Here is a 13,113-nt window from a genome sequence, read left to right on the forward strand (position 1 = left end):
ACACACACACACACACACACACACACACACACACACACACACACACACACAAGGTTTAAGGTGTAAAAATATGTGAAATATTATTTATGCACTTAAAAGAAGAAATTGATTGCTATATTCCATTATTTTTATTTAAAAAAAAAATAGTTACAAAGGTGCCGCGATTTCCTTTTATATTAAGGTTATAATTTATTATCGGAATATCGTTAAAACATGATTACATTTTTTTTCTGGACATTATAAATAAAAAACCGCATTCATATAAGATATGTATAAGTATAATCACTTCTGCATATAAGCATTCACTCATCAATGAAGTTGTGTAGAAAAATAGCTAATAAGAAATTATTCTTTGATGATATAATAAAAATTAGCAGAATTAGCGGCGGAAGAACTGGCAGTCATTGGACTGCCATATTTCTGCTATTCAAATTCCGATTGTGCTCTGAAAGATTAAAAATCATAAGCATTACAATTAATCAAAGGAAAACTACATCAATCAACACCTTTTATACAAACTTTGTAAAAATGGTGCCAAGTATAGTAGCACTTTGTAAATAACGTTGTTCATTTTTATGCGCTTGCTGATGCCATTTTTTGCGTATAGCATTCCATCGTTCAATATGATCTTTCATTAATTGTTCTCGCGTTTTGAGAATTTGTCCTTCCTGTAATTACGTTACGTACAATTTGTATGTGTTATAATACAATTGTTAACACAAAAAATGTATTAGTATAAATCTTTCTTATTTTTAAAACTTTAACAGTAGCTATGAATTATTTTAATAATTCTTTTTAATCAACCTTTTATATGAACTAAGGTATACATGGGATGAGAATTAGAATCAAATTTGAGACCTGTCGACTATAAATCGATTACTTTTACATAGTCACGAATAACTGAATTATTAATATAAATTCAAATATACATTTGTCGAAATTATTGACTCACATAATCTAAGTTCAAATCATCTTTTTCTTCAAGTATAGGGGATGGAATACGATTTCTTGGTATGGCTTCTTCACGAGGCAAAGGAGGTGGTAAATAATGGACATCACTTAGCTCACCATCAGTACCAATTAAATTATTTGCCGTGTTAACTTCATTAATTATTTCTGGACTTGGACTACGCACTCTAATCACAAATTAATGTATTTATTTTAATTTTGCACAAATTTACGAATATAAAATTGTATAGAGAGAAAAAGAAATCGAGAAAGTATTTCTATAATGGTTTAAGTGGGCCGGGTGGTTTGGAGGGTAAAAAAAATTGATTTTTTTAAATTTTATTTTCGGATAGTTGATTGTCTTGAAAATATGTTGCCAAAACTGTTCATAGAAATAACGTAAGATAACGGAGTTATTCACGGTTAATTGAAATAGTGCACAGGTAAAAATTAGGCGCGTTTGAGTTTCGATCTCCGGCTGTTACTTCTTCGAACAAAGAAACATCTGCCGAATTTCTGTCCTTTTCTACATTTCTGTTCAAACAAGAGGATGAATCGTATTATGGTCCAGGAATTGCCGAATAAGAAAAATTTATTGTAAGTACTAAAAAAACATAAGTATTCTAACTCAAAATTTTAAACGCATTTTTCTTGAAACGTGTTTTTTCAAATTTGCTGACATATAGAGAGAAAACGGCTTAACGCACTGATCGCCATTTTTTACACATTTATTAAAACTATTTTCTCCATACGGTAAACCTAAAAAAATAACAATAATAAATTATTCAAAGGCTCCAATATTTATTTAACAAATAAATTAAGGAGAAATAGCCCATGTGAGCAAAAAATAAATAAATAGGTTACATACGTTTCGACATCGTAATTGTGTCCTCTTCAAGTGTAAACATAATGGGTGCTTTCCATTTGATGACACAAATCGACACAAGTGTCGTTCTATCTTTATCACTCTCTGAATGTCAACAAGGATAGAACGATGCTTGTGCCGACTTGTGTCGACTTGTTTCATCAAATGGAAAGCACCCAATATAGACTAGTATATAAAAGCATTCCAATAAAATAAAATAAAGTTGTCAACAGTAAAAAGTTATCAGAATTGCACTTATATCGAAATAAATCGTAATCCATTTAATAAAATGTTAACGGAATTAAAATCATTGTTAAAAGTATAGAAGCAGCATGAATACGTATCACAATCTAATTGCAATTTCTTAAATTCTAATGCTATTCTGCCGAGAACATATGGATTACCAAAAATTCACAAACCGAATAATTCTCTACGTATTATTGTGTCGTCTATTGGGAGTCCGCTTCACAATTTGGTTAAATTCTTACATAAGATATAGAATCTAGTTTAGAAAAACCATATAAACACGTAATTAATAGTTTTTAATTGGTCACAGATTTATCGAATCAAGAATTACCTGACGACACGACACTCATTTCACTTGATGTTGTTTCTCTGTTCACCAATGTGCTTATTGACTTAGTAATTAAACTTATTAAACAACGGTGGCGTTTAATACAACAATCCACTGTTTTATCTAAAGATAAATTTCTTAAAGCAGTCAATCTAATTCTTAATTCCATGTACTTTACATTTCATGATAAATATTATAAACAATCTTTCAGCGTACCAATGAGAGCCCCCGTCGCTCATAATTGCTGACTTTAGGCCCAGTTCCACAACTCACGGTTAACTCTTAACCGAGGTTCAATTTGTTTCTCATCTCTTTCCAATTCTAGAATTGGAAAAAGATGAGAAATAAGTTGAACCTCGGTTAAGAGTTAACCGTGAGTTGTGAAACTGAGCCTTAGTCATGCAAGAGTTAGAAAAGGCCTCTATAGAGAAATTATCTTTTAACTTATATTTTTATGTAAGATATATTGATATTGCACTTGCTATACGACCACAAAACACTTTACTAAATATATTTAATAATTTTCATCCTAGAATTAATTTGACTGTGGAGGTGGTGACCGCTTAAATTTTTTGGATGTTACTTTAATAAAATAAAACAACACCTTAATTTTTGATTGGTATCATAAACCGACTTTCTCCGCAGATATCTGATTTCTTGTCATTCAAGATGTCACAAAGTAGGCACAATTATAGGTTTGGTGGATAGAGTTATGACATTATCACATCCTAGTTTTCATGAAAACTTTAAATTGATAATAAATATTCTGATTAATAATGGATATCCTTTAGATTTCATTTTTAAGCACATTAAAAAGAGATTACTTGTGAATTTCCAAAGTTAGGATAATAAGAAAAAAACAAGCAAAAATAATAAGAAAAATAAAGTAATAATAAAAAGCAACACCACATTTTTTACTATTCCATATATTCCCATAATTGCGGACCAATTTAAAAGGTTTTTTAAGAATAATAGGGCGGTACGGTTGGCTCACATGTAATAAACACAAGGCATAAATAAACTAAGTTCTTTTACAAAGGCATAAAAAGACAAACTACCGTCTTGTTAACGTAGTCTACAAAATAAATTGCAAGAATTACAGTGCATCATACGTAGATCAGACTAAACGCCTATTAAAAACAAGAATTAAAAAACATTATAGCCATATTAATAGAAATACGGGACAGAATTCTGTTATCACAGAACATAGATTGGAATTTAATCATGATTTTGATTTGGATGTAATGTTCAAATTTTAGATGAAAAAAAAGTTTTCAATAGACGACTTATATCAGAAGCAATTCACATAAAAAAAGCAAAGAAATGGCTTGAACATACAAAATGATAGATTTATTAGACCCGCTTTATAATGATCTTATTTGTGTATAGATGCCACTTCCATAACTCGGGATTTTTAACTTGTTATAAACAATTCTTTATCTTGACCTCTCATTCAGTAATTTTATGTTCAGCATTTACTAATCAATTTGTACACAATATCATTAATCTGTTCTCAAGTCAAAAAAACATTATTTTAACTAATTATTTTTATGATTCCTGATATTGAATAAAAATTTTTATTCTACTTTATTTTATTATAGTGACTACCTTTCAGTTTGAATATCCGTCAAGATACGATAGACAAAGATAGTAGTTATCTTATATAAAGATAGTAGTCTTTACAGTTTAACAATGTTTTTTCAATTCTGGTAACTTTTTACTGTTGACAACCTTATTTTATTTTATTGGAATGTTTTTATATACTGGTCTATATTATGTTCATACTTGAAGAGGACACAATTGCGATGTTGAAACATCTGTAACTTATTTTTTAATATATAACAATTAATTTCACAAAAAACATCCTGTGCGTGCTTACATGGGCTATTTCTTCTTAATTTATTTGCTAAAAAAATAATAAATTTTTCAAAACAGTAATAGTTTTTTAGCAATTTAATGGGGGAAAAATAATTATTAAAAAAGGATTTTTTTTTTTATAAAGAATTTTAACAAATCGCGATTTTTTTAAATTTTGTTAGGTTTACCGTATACATTATTAATTACAAATTAATTTGATTTTTTTATTTCAGACGACTAGTTCTGGCTGTACAATGTCAACAATTTAACAAAATCTCATGTGAACACGTTTGCCGCCATTGTTACCATTGTTGCCATTTCAGCACATTTTAATTAATAAAAATTCATACTTATTGCATAAAGTGCAAATAAAATATAGGTCCAAACGCAAAATTGATAGCTGTAACCATTTTTCCACAAAAAAATTTACAAAAAATCATTGATTTTTTGACCTCCCCAAACCACCCGGTCCCCTTAATTTAATCATTAAAATATTGTCTTTTGCATTCTTATTATATAAGTATTTTCAAATTCGCACCCACGAAGTACAAGACATGAAATTTTATGCTAAAACAAATAACTTTTTCCTTTAACGAAATCGCGTCTGATAAATAATTTTTGTGTTTATTTGTTAACTTCAACCTGCTCTCCTGCAAAAACTACTTACTGGACGCAATTTTATTAAAGGAAAAAGTTGTTTGTTTTAGCATAAAGTATCGCGTCTTATACTTTATGGGCGCGAATTTGAAAACACCCTATATATAAGTTTTTAAATTATAAGAAATGCAAAAAAATATTGCAGTATAATTAAGAAATATAATATTAATTATCATGCACATGAAAAATTCCACAGTATGATAAAATATTTTAAAAGAGAATCACTTAAAACTTAATATAATATCAAACAAATATATATCATAATATATATCAAAACAAATAGTATCTATATAATTTTACTTACTTAGGGGCCAAATGAGGATTTCTCGGTTGATTAGCCATCCAAGCACGACATATTGGATACAATGGTGTGTCTTCTTGAAATTGAGCTAAATCGACACTGCGATCAAATAATTTCATCACATATGTATGATGGAACGCTGTGTCAGTCTGTATTGGCCGACGACGTCTGACTCTCCGTGGAACATTCATGGATTTTGTCCTAAATGTCACAATTACTGAAAAATTAGTTTATCTCGAATAATGTTGTCTCAACGTAATTATAAAAGGATTTTGAGATTTACATTTTTTTCATGGGATGTTTATAATCCGAAATAGGACTGTCATCTGACTCTGCTGATGAACCAGTGTCACTATGGTGTAATAATTCTCGAAGAGCGCCTTTTAAACGATCCCTTGCTACAAGAACATCACTATCTCCTACATAAACATAATTAATTTTATAATATTTAATATATCAACATAATTTGCTGTTTTATACATCATTACCTATTTCATTTTTTATTTCTACTTTTATCCGTCCTGGCGTTATTGGTGGAGGTTGAATATTTCTTTTCTTCCCCATCTAATCATATTATCAAAGTTTTAGATTAATCTAAGTTAATAAAATTTAATGTTAATACGCATTTATTTAAATGTAAAGCTACATATATGAGCTACATATAATATGAGCTATTAAGATAATTGTTAATGTAACATTAATTTATCATAATTAATCAATAAAAAAAATTTGTATAAATTCAGTAAACAAAAAAAAAATTACTTTCAACGATGCTTTTGAACTACAGAATAATTATTTTACTGTTAATATCTTAAATTTGAATTCATCGATACTTTGGCTTGCATTCGTTTAGTGCAAGAATATATTTTGTATATACCTGTAACAAATTGTTAAATACTGTAGTTTGTGTTGTAAAACAATATAGAACATCACAGAGAGCAAATTTCGTCTTACTTTTCCTGTGATTACATTAGACAATAACGACTGCACTACCGTTCAATAACAATCGCATTTACTTCCATATACTTCTAGTTAGTTCTACTTATTCTACTAGATTTTTCAGAAGTAAATTAATAAATAACCTCACTCTTTAGCCTCTTTAGCATTTCAATTCACGTCTGCACAATGCAGCGCAGTAAACGCAATTGGATAGAAAAAGAGAAATGACAATAAGTTCAGCTACACTGTACTTTCTGCACTTGGAGTGAAATAGAATCACATGCGTGAGAGAAAAAGAAATCTATAGCACTGACGTCATACTCTACACGGTGTTCGAAAAAGTTTAAGCAATGTGTATACTACGTGATATATATAGTATTGTTATGACGAAGTTATCATTGACAAAATGCTTTTATCGCAGATAAAAGAAACTATTATATTAGAATATATTATGTTAAATAACTAAGAAAAAAGTACATATATATATATTTAATATATTTGTGGACTGTAACATGGTTGTGACGCTATAAGACTTCGGAATGCATTGGAAATTATCTGCTAAAATTCTTATATTTTGTATGGTAGCAGATATTTCTCTTGCCTCTGATTATTCCAAGCATAATGACAGTTACAGATGTAGATTAGGCTCGAAAACTCCTTATAGATGTATAGCTAATTATGATGAATCAACATTAGAATATCCAGGTATTGCAATATCATTAATATCTTTGATGCATACGTAAAGCTCTTAACGTGTATTTATTGTCATTTGATTTACAGATTGTGTGGAGAAAAAGATTTGGTTGATTTTTCGTCATGGAACTCGATATCCAGGCAAGAAGTACATACCTCGTATGATAGAAGACTTACCAGAACTGCAACATGTAATATTAAAAAATTATGAGAATGGAGCAACAAATTTGTCAGCTGATGAAGCAGCTCTGTTTAAAAAATGGAAACTAACGTTTACTCAAGGAAACATGATGAAATTGGCAGTGGAAGGAGAAAATGAAATGATTGATCTTGGAGAAAGATATCAGGCAAGATTTCCATCTCTAATGCCAGAAGCTTTTAATAATCAAACATATAAAGTATGTACAACAAAATATCCAACTGTATTACATACATGTTCTATATTTCTTCCTTCATCACCAGCTAAATTTCAGTTTAGATTTACTGCCACACAACGTACAGAAGAAAGTGCAAGACATTTTGCTGTTGGTTTATTCGGTTGGCATAATAGCAAAAATGTTTGGTATCCATTACCAGTATATCGAGATCGAGTGATAAGAGTAAGATTTTATTATTTTTAAATTCTCAGGTATAATTTACTCTGCTCCTAATTTTTTTAGTTCTCTAGGTACATGATTATTTTGTATTCCTAGTTTTATAAAGCTTGTCCTCGCTGGCGCCAAGAAGTTGACAAGAATTTAGATGCAAAACTAGAGAAAACGAAATTTTTGGATAGCAAAATTGTTAGAAATATGTTAGACAATATTAAGAAGCGCATTGGTCTCAATATTGATTATGGTTAGTATTTATTAAATATGTTGTGTATAAATTAAACAAATATCAATTAATTGCTGCTAATATTTATATATGTCAATTGTTATATATAATTGATATTTCAGAAACTGTAAATTTAATGTACACAACGTGTGCTTTTGAAACTGCTTTAAATCAAAGTATAATATCTCCCTGGTGTAAAATATTTTCATCAAATGATTTCAAAGTAAGATTTAAATTAAAGTAAAATACATTTTTTATACGGATAAAAATTTCATTATGTATTCAATCCTAAATTCATATTTTATAGATCTTTGAATACGTAGAAGATCTAGAATTCTATTGGATCGACGGATATGGCTATCCATTGACTTATGAGCAAGCGTGCGCTGTCTTAAAAGATATGTTTGATTTCTTTGGGTATGCAGATTTATATGCATTGCAATAATCAATCTAATATGAAGTTCTTGTGTTTTTCTGCAATCTTTCAGACAAAATAAAAAAATGACAAAAACAGGAGGATGCTTTAAATCTTTTTGCTTACATATCAGAGATTTTCATTAATGAAAGAGAAAACTTTAATCAATATTTAGTTCATAAATATAAGATTGCAATTTTAATGCAGCTTTATTCTATACATTTGTGGAATTTTGTCTAATTGTAAATCTTGCCAATTAAATATAATTTAATTGTGTTAACGTAGGACTGCGTTCAGAAACCTCATCTGGATACATCTATGTATTACTAAAGATAAGATGATACATGGGTGCATCCAGATAAAGTTTGAACACAGTCTAATATTAAGATTTTATTCGGACTGTCAAGAATTAAACACTAAGTATAAGCATATTCAGGCCTATGACGGTCAAAGCTAGACTTTTTTGCCTAAATAATTGCCAGTGAATTATCTATATCCTATATATGTACATGCATATATATCATATTTTTGTAGTTATTTAAACTACCATTTATTTAAGGTTTTCAGCACATTGTCAATTTAATTTAACTTGTGATATTATTGCAGTAGTTTAATTGCGTTAGAAAAGTCCGGAAAAATTTCGGTGCGCAGTTTGAATAACTACAAAAATATGATATATATGCATGTACATATATAGGATATAGATAATTCACTGGGAATTATTTAGGCAAAAAAGATCTAGCTTTGACAGTCATAGGCCTAAATATGCTTATACTTAGTGTTTACAGTCCAATATATTATAAGAATGTTATTATTTCTCAGATCTAATGAAGTGGCAGTGACAACAGCTTATTTTACACATTCCGGCACGATTTTAAAATTAATAGCCTTACTCGGACTAGCCAAAGATGCGCATCCTTTAACGCATGACTCCTTCGTATTACGCAAGAAGGAAGATAAAAGAGCTTGGAGGAGTAGTATTATTGATACGTTTGCAACTAACATGGCATTTATTTTATATGAGTATGTTTCTTTTTTAAAATCATGAAATTATATATATTACATAATATATATTGTCATATATAATTATCTAATTATTTTCGTTTTAGTTGCGAATATTACGGACCCAGTGTCTTATTCATGCTTCAGGAACGACCGGTATATTTACCAGGCTGTCCGAAAGACATGCCATGTCCATTAAATATTATGAGAGCAATATATCCAGATCGCGATGAAGAATGTCAGTTTGATGCTATGTGCCATATAACAAAACAAGACAATTGATGCAAAAAATATTTTTGCAGTAACGCCATATACATATGCATATGCATTCTATTTATTTACATATCTAAATAAAAATATGTGAAAAAATTTTAATTTTTGAAAGAAGATATTTTTCTAAGAAGTTTTACTGAAACGTACCTGGTTCATTTTATGATGGATTCAGAATGTTTTTTAAAATGTACAGTAAAAGAGATCGAAATTTATTTTGTGTATCTCACTATGTACTTAAATAATCAATAAATGATTCAATCATTATTAGATTTCTTTTTATTTATATATAGTGACAATGTTCCTAGCATTAAATGAAATTGATTTCCGCGTACAATATTAGTATACTTGTCTACAAAACTAATGAGGAGTAAGTTGATAAAAAACGTATATTGAATAATGAATATGATTTTAATCTACATTTTGCAGCAAATTAACAAATACTTAACTAACGAATTTTTATTCAAAATTGTTGAAAGCATCCAAGCCCTTACAACAAAATATTTTGATGAAGACTATAAATGTTGCATTTAGTATCTCTCTGTCTAAGATACAATGTTTGGAAATATTTATAATATTCAGTAGTGGAACTATTGAATACAGTATGTGTATGTATAGCCTACTTTTTCACAACAATTTACTCAAGAATCCTTTGATTTGAAATATTAGCTACACGTATTTTAAATAAGATTATTTTTCAATAATATGTATACATAAGTTTGAAATATCGGCTTTTGTGAGTTTGGATGCGTTCAACATTTTTATATATAAATTTTTTATAGTTGATTCGTTATAACTTTAAGAACTCGTAAATCAAAGGACACTGTCTTCTAATGAATTATTTATATCGTTTCTGTCATCTCCCATCATGTCCTGCAATAAAGTACATAACATACATATATAATTATAAAATAGTAATTGATGCTAAATATATAGTATCAATGCAATAGAAATTATAATATTACCTGCAACACTTCAATAAGAGCTCTTGCTTCATCCAACATTAGTTTATAAATACGACTTTCTTCTTCTAACTTTTCGTTACGTTTTGCGAGTTCTTTATTTTCTTCTAAAGTATCCTTAAGCGCTAATCGCCTCTTTTCAGCTAATACTTGCCAGTAATTTTCACTCGGACCAGCTAAATCTGAAAGAAATGTTTTAATAGAAAATTGATATCTTTTATATATTTAGTTTTTAAAAATATGCAGAAAGAAAAGGAGAAATAGAATATATTATTTTAAATGTACCTGTGCATGTTAGATCCTCAGCATCAATTTCTCCCTTTTCCTCTTTCACAGTTTGAACAGCTTTGTTATTGGTTGTCACTTTTACTTGATTTTTAGAAGCATTTTTTTTCTTTTTTGTAGGTATATTTCTAAAATATATATATAGATTTAACTTCAATTCTTTCCATAAAATTTTGTCATTCTTTCAAATAATGATCTTATAAGAAATCACCTTTTCTCCATGTATTCTTATTAGGCATAAAGTACAAATGTAAATATATTTACAAATATTTATTACAGTAAGCGTTTACCAGCAAGGACACAGTTAGATACAGTGTAACACAGTGAATTATTTTATCCTTGTTTAATGTAGGCAAACAACAAGGATGTAATGATTCACTATGTTACACTGTATCTAGTGATGGGTATTCAATCATATCTCTTGCAAATTTTCAATTAATTTAGTCATTGCTCTGCTTCGAAACATTTTGAATATTATTTGAAAAAGTACACTCTAAAGTTTTGATAGATTTTGAAATTCTTGATAGGTCTTGAAAGTCTTGATAGATCTTGAAAGTCTTGATAGGTCTTGAAAATCTTGATAAGTTTTGATAATTCTTAATTTCTTTAATTAAAAAAAATTTTGTTTGAATTGAAGAAATTTGAACTTTCTATAGGGTTAAAGAAAAATTTCTTTGATTTGAACGTCATTTCTCTTTTTGATGTATTATAATTATTTATATTTATTTAATATTTTTACTCTCTAAAATTAAACTAAATTATTCTCTAAAATTTTATTCTCTTTAAAATTTATTAAAACATTCAAAACTTTTCAAGACATTCAAGACTTTTCAAGACTTTTAAAATTGTATAATTTCCAATTATATTGTAATTAATTCAAATTTTTCATGATATATTTGAACTAATTTAAAGCATCTTGGTATCTATTACTAACTGTATCTGACTGTGTCCTTGCTGGAAAATACCCAGTCTCTTTATGTTTCAGTAAGAAGAACAAATTAACTTACTTTTTTGATTTTGTCGATTTAATCGTTCTATCAGCACCAACTAAGGTTTCCTTATCAATAGCTGAGGGCTGAAGTTCATGTAAAGATTTACTTCTTTCGTTTGTTGAGTAGATTTGATCATTCTATCAGCACCAACTAAGGTTTCCTTATCAATAGCTGAGGGCTGAAGTTCATGTAAAGATTTTCTAACTTTATCCTGTTTTAATAGAAGAAATAAATGACAATGTATTAAACTATTGTAACTATGATATACTCTAGTAGATTATTTCATTTATTTTACATACAAGTATTATAACTTGTGTTTAACTTATATAAATATACTTTTCTTATATATATAAACATATTTGTAGTCATTTTTTATAAGTTTAAGACTTTGATTTCTATAGTTTGTGTTATCACATATATATTGTCCCATAATATATTACATTTTTTATAAATTCTGTTTGTAATATATTACATATTTTCCATCTAGGAAGAATATTATGTAGGTATAATGATACATAGATGAATTTTTAATAAATCTATCATTATTAAATAACAATTTTTTAAATAATTATAACAATATATAGTAATAAACAGAAATGCAATAGATTTATAGTCAAATGTTTTCTATATATACTACAAATATATATTCTTAACCCAAGGTAAAATATAACACAATTTTCTATGATAATCAATTATAATATGAATGTTGAACAGCTATTTTTGTAATTAACACTAACAAAATTCAATAAACTGAAACAAATTGAAACTTAGTATATGCAACATATCCAGACATAAATTTGTAAATATAATTTTTCACTTGAAATTTCTTTATATGTATCATAAATATGGTTGAACAGTTGAAATGACCTTCTGGTTTTGCATATTTGGAATATTATACTCAAGAGTATAAATATATTGTAAAAATAATATTATATATATTCTTTTCATTCGAATAAAAGTTTATAATATCACACATTGTAACATCATTTTTCTTGAGAATTTCGTGCAAAGAGAAATAAATACACTAACCTCAGAAGTAACCGTTTCAGCACCAGTAACCGGTTTCATCCTACAAGTCACAAAAGTAATAATTGAAGATCTGAAGAGAAGATAATACTTGATCGGCGTATGAAAACAGCTCAGGTATTTTATTCATAAATAATATGGCGTGGCGTTTATAATTTGAATAAAGTTTCAATTACCTTTTTGAACTTTAATCATACGAATCTTGAAAAATATAAATGCTCTAGACCAGTCTGGCTAGGCAGTTTGAAACAGTACAGGCTTCGTAGCTCATATAGAACGATTTAGATCAACTGTGGCGGGAACGGCAAAGTTGGACTAATGTCACAGCCTTCGGCCCGTATTCAGAACGCGCTTTTATCGATAAAAGCGCACTTTTATCTCTGAAATTCTATAATATACGTGACGTAAAGTATAGTATGTTAAGGCCCATCTACAATACACGGAGTAAAAAGTAAGAGTAAGAAATTGACCAATCACAGTCGATTATTCTTCTCACATTCGACTGTGATTG

The 13,113-nt window shown here is 28.4% G+C and overlaps 3 protein-coding genes across 6 annotated transcripts; 1 reads left to right on the forward strand and 2 right to left on the reverse strand.

The window, feature by feature from the left end:
• Window positions 1-163: 163 nt before the first annotated feature.
• mip40 (Myb-interacting protein 40) lies at window positions 164-6,338 on the reverse strand. 2 transcript variants are annotated; one of them, XM_018502011.1, is made up of 8 exons: window positions 6,157-6,338; window positions 5,965-6,079; window positions 5,691-5,766; window positions 5,486-5,621; window positions 5,206-5,403; window positions 953-1,136; window positions 520-668; window positions 164-445 (listed from the first exon to the last, which is right to left on the reverse strand). In XM_018502011.1, the coding sequence occupies exons 3-8, from the start codon at window positions 5,764-5,766 to the stop codon at window positions 424-426; spliced, it is 765 nt and encodes a 254-aa protein (XP_018357513.1). In that variant the 5' UTR covers window positions 5,965-6,079; window positions 6,157-6,338; the 3' UTR covers window positions 164-423. The 2 variants fall into 2 exon arrangements, with proteins under 2 accessions (XP_018357513.1, XP_018357512.1); XM_018502010.1 differs by lacking the exon at window positions 5,965-6,079 and having other exon boundaries at window positions 6,080-6,338.
• A 264-nt stretch (window positions 6,339-6,602) lies between these two features.
• Window positions 6,603-9,393, forward strand: LOC108757541 (Multiple inositol polyphosphate phosphatase 2). The gene is made up of 8 exons (XM_018501992.1): window positions 6,603-6,846; window positions 6,922-7,232; window positions 7,308-7,433; window positions 7,527-7,671; window positions 7,773-7,873; window positions 7,958-8,067; window positions 8,888-9,088; window positions 9,175-9,393. The coding sequence occupies exons 1-8, from the start codon at window positions 6,681-6,683 to the stop codon at window positions 9,347-9,349; spliced, it is 1,335 nt and encodes a 444-aa protein (XP_018357494.1). The 5' UTR covers window positions 6,603-6,680; the 3' UTR covers window positions 9,350-9,393.
• A 254-nt stretch (window positions 9,394-9,647) lies between these two features.
• On the reverse strand, window positions 9,648-12,984 carry geminin (geminin DNA replication inhibitor). 3 transcript variants are annotated; one of them, XM_018501990.1, is made up of 7 exons: window positions 12,779-12,984; window positions 12,606-12,645; window positions 11,766-11,787; window positions 11,592-11,670; window positions 10,585-10,712; window positions 10,303-10,481; window positions 9,648-10,210 (listed from the first exon to the last, which is right to left on the reverse strand). In XM_018501990.1, exons 2-7 carry the CDS (start codon window positions 12,642-12,644, stop codon window positions 10,151-10,153), a joined length of 507 nt encoding a protein of 168 aa, XP_018357492.1. In that variant the 5' UTR covers window position 12,645; window positions 12,779-12,984; the 3' UTR covers window positions 9,648-10,150. The 3 variants fall into 3 exon arrangements, with proteins under 3 accessions (XP_018357492.1, XP_018357489.1, XP_018357491.1); XM_018501987.1 differs by having other exon boundaries at window positions 11,592-11,604; window positions 11,682-11,787; XM_018501989.1 differs by lacking the exon at window positions 12,779-12,984 and having other exon boundaries at window positions 11,592-11,604; window positions 11,682-11,787; window positions 12,606-12,754.
• Window positions 12,985-13,113: the final 129 nt, after the last annotated feature.

This window comes from Trachymyrmex cornetzi, unplaced genomic scaffold (genome assembly GCF_001594075.2).
Source record: "Trachymyrmex cornetzi isolate Tcor2-1 unplaced genomic scaffold, Tcor1.1 scaffold1462, whole genome shotgun sequence".
Lineage (NCBI taxonomy): Eukaryota > Metazoa > Arthropoda > Insecta > Hymenoptera > Formicidae > Trachymyrmex > Trachymyrmex cornetzi.

Excerpts from the sequence above, each read along its gene's own strand:
- mip40 (XM_018502011.1), bottom strand. The coding sequence starts at position 5,766 with ATGGGGAAGAAAAGAAATATTCAACCTCCACCAATAACGCCAGGACGG. Across the intron at positions 5,404-5,485 it reads AAACATCCCATGAAAAAAAT|GACAAAATCCATGAATGTTC; the intron begins GTAAATCTCAAA and ends TGTGACATTTAG. Across the intron at positions 669-952 it reads ATGATTTGAACTTAGATTAT|GAAGGACAAATTCTCAAAAC; the intron begins GTGAGTCAATAA and ends ACGTAATTACAG.
- LOC108757541 (XM_018501992.1), top strand. The coding sequence starts at position 6,681 with ATGCATTGGAAATTATCTGCTAAAATTCTTATATTTTGTATGGTAGCA. Across the intron at positions 7,434-7,526 it reads ATCGAGATCGAGTGATAAGA|TTTTATAAAGCTTGTCCTCG; the intron begins GTAAGATTTTAT and ends TTGTATTCCTAG. Across the intron at positions 7,874-7,957 it reads TTTCATCAAATGATTTCAAA|ATCTTTGAATACGTAGAAGA; the intron begins GTAAGATTTAAA and ends CATATTTTATAG.
- geminin (XM_018501987.1), bottom strand. The coding sequence starts at position 12,644 with ATGAAACCGGTTACTGGTGCTGAAACGGTTACTTCTGAG. Across the intron at positions 11,788-12,605 it reads CTGAAACGGTTACTTCTGAG|GATAAAGTTAGAAAATCTTT; the intron begins GTTAGTGTATTT and ends CTATTAAAACAG. Across the intron at positions 10,482-10,584 it reads TGAGGATCTAACATGCACAG|ATTTAGCTGGTCCGAGTGAA; the intron begins GTACATTTAAAA and ends CATTTCTTTCAG.